The following is a 9,425-nucleotide window of genomic DNA, read 5'->3' as shown; positions in this document are numbered from 1 at the left end:
ACAAATACAACGTCGCGTTCTTACGTGATCCTGTATTTTTGGTTCATGGTATTTTCCCATACACTAGGTTTGTTCCACATNCAAAACCAGTTACAAATACAACGTCGCGTTCTTACGTGATCCTGTATTTTTGGTTCATGGTATTTTCCCATACACTAGGTTTGTTCCACATGAGCCCGCGGGTGCCCAAAACAGCCCAGAAAGCGTTCCTCACGCTAGAAAAATGGGTAATAGAGAGCGAATACGTTCCACTTTTGGATCGTAAATGTCTTCTTCTTTGTGCACGCAACAGCCCGGACTTTTTGTTCGGACACAAATGTGCAAAAGGGCAATTTGAAATAACTGCTGTTGTTAAATCCGAAAGCAAATTTTATAAAAACAAAAGTAAAAAATATCACAGAATTTTCAGAAAATGTAGTTATTTGGTAATTTTATTAGCCATATAAGATAAATACACGTAAAATAATTGTTTAGAGCGTGGGGAAAGAAGCATCTTTTTGGTAGATGAAAAATAAATATCCCCCCTTATTCTAGAACCCGAATTTTCGTAATTCGTAATTCGTAGCTATGCTACGAGAAACGAAAAATCCACATGCTGCAACCCTTGCGGAGACATGTGCAGCATTTCCAACTATCAGTTGTTTTTCGAAGATAACTGAATGAAGGACAACAAAGTGGAAAGGAATTAAAAAAAACATTCGTGAAGTGCTTATTTATAGTAAAATTGTTTGATTTTACATATTTTGAAGGAAGGAAGGAATGTGGACTCTATTACATTAGCAATTATAGCAGCGGAGTAAGAGCGCGCTATGGGAATGATTTCGCAGAGATACGCAGAGCTCTCGGGCATAGTAACCATGTGCGCGTCTATGTCAGCTTCTGGTTGAATTGTTGAACTACAAGCCAGAACTACTACAGAAAAATTAACAAAAACCAACAAGCACATGATCAAGTGAATTGCAGCGGAATAGCTGCGCGTGGTTGTAGTTGGCTTAGCAAAGTGAAATGGTGGAAATTAGCAACAAGAATTAGCAAGGCAAACTTAGCACAGTGCGTAGGCAACTGGCTGAGTCAGTGGTGATCGTCGGTTCGAATCCTACTGAAAGAAGACTGATGAGGAAATGTGGTGATATCCGAAATAGCTATCACTTCTACCATTTTTTTCAAATTATTGTTGCTTCTCCAAAATAAGTTTTCACTTAAAACGGCCTCAAGCTCATCAAAATTGTTGAATATTTTTTTAAAAATATTTTTTTTTATTTCCCAACTGCAATATCGTCAACTTAATCTTTCACATAAACGGCTTTGACTCATATAGTGAAGAAATTTCCGCCACAATACTTTTTTCTTAGAAAATTGAGCTAATTTCACCACTTACGACCCCCGCATGCTGGTACAATCATAAAATTTTCAAATAGTTTTTGAAGTCGCACCATCAGCTGGTACAATCACACCACAAAAACATACAGGCTGCGTTTCTTTATACATTCCGGATAATCCCATTTCACAGCCGGAATAAACAGAATGCGTTTGAAATATACGTCAACATATGAACAGGAACGTTCTAAAGAATAAATAAACAAAAAAGCTTATTCCAAACGTTCAGAATGAATAAAGAAATGCAGCCATTATGCAATATACTTATATCTGTAATAAGAAAATTTTGACTAATTTGTTCGGATTTTGAGGATTTTTCATTTGTTTTTGAGGAATTTGGTAAATTTTCTGGCAACACTGGTAGATCTACCAATTAAGTGGTGAAGTCCGTGCACTGATCTCACCGCTCCCAATGCTGTCCGTGGAACATGAAGCAAAAGAAATGTTTGGTTAATTGTGTCGTAGAACATTCGAATTCAGCGGCCATTGTGTAAGAATAAGCATTCCAAACTATTTAATCCCAAGGAAAGAGTACTAGGCACACAATTGTCTAGTATAATAAACTTTATAATTGGTAATCATGTGAGTAAAATGCAATAACCTAACGAAACGATAACAATCCTTTTCTTCCAACAGGTTGAGTTCCCTCCAAAATACCTTATCTGTGCCGGCTGTTCGGCGGGTCTTATAAAAACAGAAATTGTTTTAGAACGTCTCTCAAAATCCTTGCCTAGCACAAGAAAAATTCAGAAAGGCCGTTTAAATATCGCCTCATCACACAACGTACAGGAAGAAAGCAATGATGAACCGGATGACCAAAGTAATGAAGAAGCGAATGAAGAAGTTGACAGTTCAAAAACAAAAGATGCCTCCAAACGGAATGACTCCTGGACGTTTTATTGTACGCACTGTGAGTTGACAACAAAAAAACCCAAAATTTACAAAAGGCACCTTCTTAATAAGCATCAGGTAGATAATCCACGAATCTATCAGTGCATGCATTGCCAAGAAACATATCAGCGCATCAATGGTATACAAAATCACATTGCATGTGTTCATAACAATAAACCGCGCCCGAAACGCCAGCGACGTAAAACCATTGCCTTTGATGCTCCGTCTGTACTAAGCAGCACGACCATCCAAAATCAACTGGACAATGAGATATCAATTGTTAACACTACTAACGAGCACAGCCAAGCTGATGACCCGAATGCATCTTTTGAATTCGAGTGCACACACTGTAAATATAAAACAGTGCATGCTAAAATGTACAAAAGACACATGAAAAGCAAGCATAAAATTGAGGATTCGCGGATTTTTAAGTGTAAGCGTTGCGCCAGCACATATGCACGGCAATCTGCATTGCAAAATCATATTGCTTATGAGCATGAAAATAAGCCCAAACAGAAACTGCAAACACGCAAGTCTGTTGCGGCAGCAAATTTGAAAGCGTCCAGAACGGGAGACAAAGAAGACTTCATAGCCATAAAAGTAGAGCAAGAAGAACCAGAATTAGAAAAAGGCCAAGAAGAAGATTGTGAAGGATACGGTGAACAGGAAATGAATGGTTCAATTATCAGCATTGCCGATGAACAAAAGAACCAGCAAGGCCTTGTTTTTCAAACGCCCTCAAAGAGGAAACGTAATGATTTGAGCTCAAGTGAAACGTCCACCGTTGAGTGGATTTTCCAATGTTCTTTTTGCGATTTTGAAAGCATAAAGAGAAAAATATATAAAGCACACATGATCAGTCAGCATGGTGTAATCGATAGCGATATTTACAAATGTCTTTACTGTTCAGCTGCATACGAGCGCTACAGCTTACTTCAGAGCCACGTATCAAATAAACATAGTCACTACGATTTGAATACAGTTAGTGATTCGCCAGCCATACATTCAGACTCGGGTGAAGATCAAGATCAATCTGCGAAGAAACGACGAGTTGAAGAAACACCAAAAAAGTCTAAGCAATCAAAGCATATAGAGTCCAGGGAAGAAGAGCCGACAAATGTCCGAATTATCAATGGCGAGAAATCCCAACAAAAAGAGATTTGCGTTGTCTGCGGTAAAGTATTTTCGATGGCAGATAAGTTACGCGAACATATGGATAAGCAGCATCGCGGTGATCATGTAAAAAATTGCCCCAAATGTTATGCACAATTCCACTCGGAGGAAAAATATGAGGCTCATATGTTAAGTGAGAAGTGTTCCGACAACAAGCTAGCATGCCAATATCCCAGCTGTACGAAACGTTTTAGCAAACGCTCGAAAATGCAACAACATATGCATGAAAAACATCCAGAAGTGATGAGCTTGAATGGTAATTGAGGTACTTTCTAAAATTTTTATTTTGTAGGCATTATCGGTTAGCTTTTGTCATATTGTTCATTAGCAAGATTTAGATATTAAGTTGTTTTATAACTATTTAGTCGTTTTTTGATAAATACGTTTTGCGAAAAGAATCAAGTATAAAGGAAAAGTTTTTTATAACAGCTCAAATTATTAGAAACTAAAACAATCTTCCCATGGCGCCATAAGTCTTCCAACATAACATTTTGTTTAAACTTTTCGTATCGATAAGTTGTTACTCGCTGACGGATCTGTCGATTTCCATTTTTGAAATAGATCCTAACGAAAATATGTGTATTTGTACATACATTTGTATGAATACCTACTATATAGTACATCCTATTAGAAATTAGATAAATAAAGCGAATACTTTGTTTCAATGATTTTGTTTTATTTTGCCGTTAATGATATTACAAATGTATGCACATACATATGTATCTATGTATATATGTACATCTCGAATCCACATGTTTATAATAAATATGTTCAACAAAATGAATCCATCTCGTTTACATGCCACCTTTGCAAAGCCATTATCTAATGTGTATTACAAATGTTTTAACAACTAGGTACAATAAAAAAAATAGTAAACTTCGGACTAAAGAGCGTTCAACAAATAATTACACAAACATAAAAAAGGTAAAAAAATTGCAATTAACAAATAGGAAAAAATTGTCCGCAATTCCTCACTATGATAAACTTTGTTTTATTGTCTTTTTTATGACTATATAATAATATTTACTGACCAATTTAAACTTCTTCAAAAAAAAACCATTATTTTTAGATTACATTGCTAAATGTAGATGTCAAGGAGAAACAAGCAAAAAATTAAGGAAAAAAAAACATTTCCTACTCTAGTACGAAACCGCTCGTGTCTAAATAGAGGCCTGTTCGAGGCACGTAATTAAAGCAGCAACACTGTAGCGCTGATGAAAATTTGCAGGACTGTTGCAACACTGCGGTTGTGATTGCAACTCGAACAAGACCTAGCTTTTTCCCCTCTACGCTTTGCTATGTATCTCCGCTTGTGCGCACTTCATAACTTCTAAGGCACCTTTCTTAATCAGCTCCTCAGCAAGTTGCTGTCCCAGAGCATTACTTCGTATATACAATTCTCGATTGTAACACGCATGCTGGTACAAACCACAATAAAGATTCTCCACATCTTCGATCAACACCGGCACTGACTTCGGCTGTGGCTTCTCTTCATCTGCGTAATCAAACATCTTAACGGTTTTCTGTAGGAACGGGCATTTGCCGGCTACAGCGTCTGCTGCGCTGGCTGAGTATTCGTTGCCATTTGCGCCGCCATGCATGCTGGCGAACGGGCATTTTGAGGTAGATGGCACTGCCGCAATGGCAGCATTGTCAGTTTCATCATACTGCTTGTTTGCAAGCTCATTTGTTACGGGACATTTCCCCGCGGTAGCTAATGCGACCTTTTCTTCTTTACTCACAAATGGGCATTCGCCCATGAAATCTTGACCCACATTCATTTTCAGCGGACAATGTGGATTGTTCACATTGGAATCGCCACCGGCACGCAGATCCAAATTTACATTGCTATTGCCATTGGCATCTCCGGCATTGCCAATGGTCTCAATCTTATTCAAGTCAGCGCTTATTACTGGACAATGCTGTGCTAGGCTGATGTGCTTTTCAATAATTTCACCCATATTAAAGGCACCGGCTACCTTCTCCGCTTCGGCATCGTCGTTAATAACGGGCGGACTATGTTGCAGCACTGGACTACCGGACTCATTGCCTCGCCGTCGTTTAGTAGGCGGTTGATCGCTGCTATCGTCGTCGTCTTCATTTTCTTGCACCAAATTACCATTGTCGGCATGCTCTTTCTTATTTACTTCAACAATGGCAAACGTACAGGCCTTTTTGTCACGTATTTCTGTGGAGCCATCTAAACTCCAGACGGCACCTACCAATGAAAGCGCACTACTGGCATGATTTGCATTTGTTTCCAATAGATCGCCATCTAAATTACTCCAAACCGCAACAGGTGCACTACAACCTCCACCCAAAGTTTTCAGGAAGCTGCGTTCGGCCAGTATGCGGCAGGTTGTCGAAAGACACATTAAACTTCGCAACATGCCCAGCACTTCTAGATCATTGGCGCGACATTCGACCGCCAGAGCGCCTTGCCCAACTGCGTAAAGCAAATCAGTCGGTTCGAGTACTTGGCTAATGCGGCTATCCCAGCCCATGCGAACAAGTCCGGCTTGTGCTAGGATTATGCCGGCGAATTTCGAATTGGGTGCATCCAATTTGGCTAAGCGCGTGTTTAAATTGCCGCGTATATCGCAAACGGTCAGATGGGGATACTGACGACGAATTTGAGCAGTGCGGCGCAACGAAGAAGTGCCTATAAAAAGAAGAGAAATTATTAGATTTTAGGTTTTGAGCATAACGCTAGATTTCTATTACATACCTAGAACACAACCCTCGGGCAGCGTTTCAATTGTATGACCCTTGTAGTCTTCTCGCAGCACCAAGGCATCTCTAGCATCTTCTCGTTCAAGTACGGCGCCAATTGCCATGCCCGTAGGCAAAGCAGTAGGTAGATCCTTTAACGAATGTACTACAAAATCTACGCCACCATTGCGCAGCGCATCTTCCAGATCGCGTGTAAAAAGGCTTTTCTCTCCGATTTTCGGCAGTGATATGTTGAGTACCCGATCGCCGATAGTCGACATGGTATCTGAATTAAAAATAAAAAAGGATTAGAAACAAAATACGTTGGGGAGGGCTTTCAAATTGAAATTCGTAAATAAGCAAAATCATAACCTTATCTAACAAATTAAATTCATGCATAGTCACCACTTCCCCCTCAACAACTTGATAAAATATACAAACAGTAGAGCAAAATTTATAAACAAAATTTATGAAAAGCGGTAATGATATTAACTATATACGGTATGTATGTATGTGATTCAAGTTACTGCACGTGTTGTTGGTTAGATAAAAAAATTATTATCACAGAAAACTGGCATAAGTAATTTCATGTCGTTTGACTTCAGCGATCATTTGTCTGTAGCTGAGTGCGTCTGTTATTTGTTCAACTTCATCAGCCATAGGTAACAAGTTTTGTCATTAGTTTGCGACAGAAGAACGATCTACAGATGTACTCCGTTACAAGTAACTGGTTATTTAAGACCAAGAGGTATGAAATGACTTATGCCACTTTCAAAATAAGCGGCTCCTATATCAAAATAAATGGCTCCTATCATGATATAAAAAGTAATTTAACGAAAATCTACATATTTATATGCGAAGTTAAATTAATTTAATTTGCCAGGAGCCTTTACTGCTGATATTTACAAATTTTATCTAGAATATACATTCATATGCAATTTATTCTTTACAATTGCACAGCCATATATGTACATACATACGTATGTACACACGTGTATATACATTACATACATATGTACGTATATATAGCGGCCTGTGCCCTTATTTATCGGTATTAAGTCCGACAAGCTTTTAATAAATTATATTAAGAGATTAATGTAGAGGCCGTGGTGACTATATTTAACTTTTAGATTTTTCGCTTCACGAAATAAAAACCGAACACTTATAAAGAATACAGAACTATGTACTAAGTTGACCACATAAAGGAGATAAGGGGAAGGTCCAAGGTCCTCATATCATCAGGCGTGAGAAATCCAAAAAGGTCGAACATTATTGAATCCTAACCCGATCGCGAGGGATATCTGGATCGAATGGGACAAATAATATGCTTCGCAAAATAGTTTTATAAGTCATGAATTTTTTCCGCCATAATTGAAAGGTGATTCATTGTTGTCTATACATTATTAACTGAATGAAATAACTGCAAACATTTCGAATGTACTTTTCTTAATAAGTGAACATACATATGTGCTTACGTACATACATACAGTGCACTCTAATTTTAAGAATTTTCAAAAATGTAAAATAAATAACATTCACTTACGGATCTCGAATTTCTTTTTTGGATAGAGCTTTTGCAAACGTGCAATGACATGCTTTGTCTGAATGAGTGCTAACTGAAATTAAAAAGAAACACAAGTACATAAATGAAAACAATTGTTTAATTTTATAAAAACTTTTTCTATTAAAGTTTAAGTACTTTTTTTTTGTAATGTAAAATGCTTAAGAAAAATGAAAGTGGTTGTTAATAGCACGCGCAAAGTAAAATTTCAGGGTAATTAAGCGCTAAGGAAAATATTTTTTCCGTTAAATTCACACCTAGAAAAAACTTTACAAAGGCAATTATTGAGTTGATCAGCTCAATTTTTTTTGCGAGCAGTTCCTACTTTAAATAATGGCATTTCATTTAAATATTCGATGTCAAATCGGAAACTTATCAGCCTAAACTGTTTGAAATTCCAAATTAGTTATTCATTATTCACTGGCAATCGGACAGTTTTGACATCACAAGTGAATGATAGACATACTACATAGAATTAAAATAAAGCATTATAGGCGGATATGAAACAATTCTGTCATAATATATACATTTGTACAATGTACATATGTACATTTGTATATATTTTCATACCTACTTAAAATACATCTTCGGATCAGTTAACCGTACAAGCAAGTCATAAGCTGAATGTTGCTGCTATTCATTGCACAGCCTAATGACTTCTACCTCCAAAATATGTGTACGATAAGTACAAATATCTATATACGTACATACTTACATACACAAGTAAAAATATTTTGTGAACAAAGCAGAAATTGTAAAGAAGTTGAAACCTGAGCGCTGTGTGTTCGTTTGATTACACTGCTACTGCTTCGCTCCCACTTCACTTTAATGCATCGCGTTGTGGCGAGTTAAGTACAACCAAACCGTTGGGTTTTCGTGTGCGTGATTAACGTTGCCTTTTCTTGGTTTGCGAGTTGCGCGATTGTGTAACTTAACCAAAAATTGAGCACGACAATCAAGAGTCGCAACACACGTCTCACGTTCCCCCAGCGCCCAGACAACAAATGATTTGACCTCCCTCCTTCAGCCATCTACTATTTCCCTTTGGTGTTATAAAATTTAAGCCTTTAGATTTCATAAAAATCAAGTAAATACATATGTGCATAAAAATGGATGTACGTACACATGTAGATAAGTATACTTATTTATATGTGAATCAATTGAAATACCTTGCTGAATTTGGTATGTGAGAATAGTCCATTATAACAACCTTCACCCCCCCCCCAACAGGTTAATGTTTTTGAAACTCACTTGTGTAATAAAATTTGCAACTTACTTCACTTTTTCTGGAGCCCACACGTATCGTCTTCTCCTTATCGTTTGTCATCCTTTTGTACTTTTATGTTATATTTTATGAACTCAAACTTTTATCACCTTTTTTCGTAACTCTAAATGAAAGTGCAGGTTTATATCCGCCAGTGAGGGACCTTCGTAGCTAGTGTTTTACTTTACGTGAAGAATCCTGAATGAAGTTTTGCACGCAGAGATCAATGTTCAATGAACTCTAGCATAAGAGCATATCCGCGATGTAAACTTGAACGCCACAATAACACAACGTAATTAATCTATGGTGCAAAAGTCCTCCAGCACAACAGCTCAAATCGTCGATAGTCAAAATTATTCGCACCACATCAGCCAGACGTTATAAACGAAATACGAGTTGGCGTGCGAGTTGATGAAAGAGGAAAATTGTTGATTATAAAAAAAAAAA

The 9,425-nt window shown here is 37.5% G+C and overlaps 2 protein-coding genes across 5 annotated transcripts; one reads left to right on the top strand and one right to left on the bottom strand.

The window, feature by feature from the left end:
- Window positions 1–1,842: 1,842 nt before the first annotated feature.
- On the top strand, window positions 1,843–4,554 carry indra (zinc finger protein indra; the record flags this gene model as incomplete). Its single annotated transcript, XM_017636757.1, has 2 exons — window positions 1,843–1,959; window positions 2,014–4,554. Coding segments are annotated over 2 exons (1,809 nt in total), but the record flags the coding sequence as incomplete, so codon positions are not given.
- Hmbs (porphobilinogen deaminase-like protein l(3)02640) lies at window positions 4,210–9,415 on the bottom strand. Of its 4 annotated transcripts, none has more exons than XM_017636758.1 (4): window positions 8,991–9,415; window positions 7,697–7,769; window positions 6,170–6,439; window positions 4,210–6,103 (listed from the first exon to the last, which is right to left on the bottom strand). In XM_017636758.1, the coding sequence occupies exons 1-4, from the start codon at window positions 9,039–9,041 to the stop codon at window positions 4,728–4,730; spliced, it is 1,770 nt and encodes a 589-aa protein (XP_017492247.1). In that variant the 5' UTR covers window positions 9,042–9,415; the 3' UTR covers window positions 4,210–4,727. The 4 variants fall into 4 exon arrangements, with proteins under 4 accessions (XP_017492247.1, XP_017492249.1, XP_017492248.1 ...); XM_017636760.1 differs by lacking the exon at window positions 8,991–9,415 and adding an exon at window positions 8,430–8,702; XM_017636759.1 differs by lacking the exon at window positions 8,991–9,415 and adding an exon at window positions 8,289–8,400.
- Window positions 9,416–9,425: the final 10 nt, after the last annotated feature.

Source organism: Rhagoletis zephyria, unplaced genomic scaffold, assembly GCF_001687245.7.
Source record: "Rhagoletis zephyria isolate East Lansing unplaced genomic scaffold, Rhagoletis_zephyria_1.1 Rzeph_scaffold_19117, whole genome shotgun sequence".
Taxonomy (NCBI): Eukaryota; Metazoa; Arthropoda; class Insecta; order Diptera; family Tephritidae; genus Rhagoletis; species Rhagoletis zephyria.
This window is presented reverse-complemented; position numbering and strand designations above follow the sequence as displayed.

What these genes read in the sequence shown, in the direction of transcription:
- Hmbs (XM_017636758.1), bottom strand. Translation starts at nt 9,041, where the DNA reads ATGACAAACGATAAGGAGAAGACGATACGTGTGGGCTCCAGAAAAAGT. An exon ending in AAAAAAGAAATTCGAGATCC is followed by an intron (nt 6,440 to 7,696) that starts GTAAGTGAATGT and finishes TTTTTAATTCAG; the next exon opens with ATACCATGTCGACTATCGGC. An exon ending in GCCCGAGGGTTGTGTTCTAG is followed by an intron (nt 6,104 to 6,169) that starts GTATGTAATAGA and finishes TTCTTTTTATAG; the next exon opens with GCACTTCTTCGTTGCGCCGC.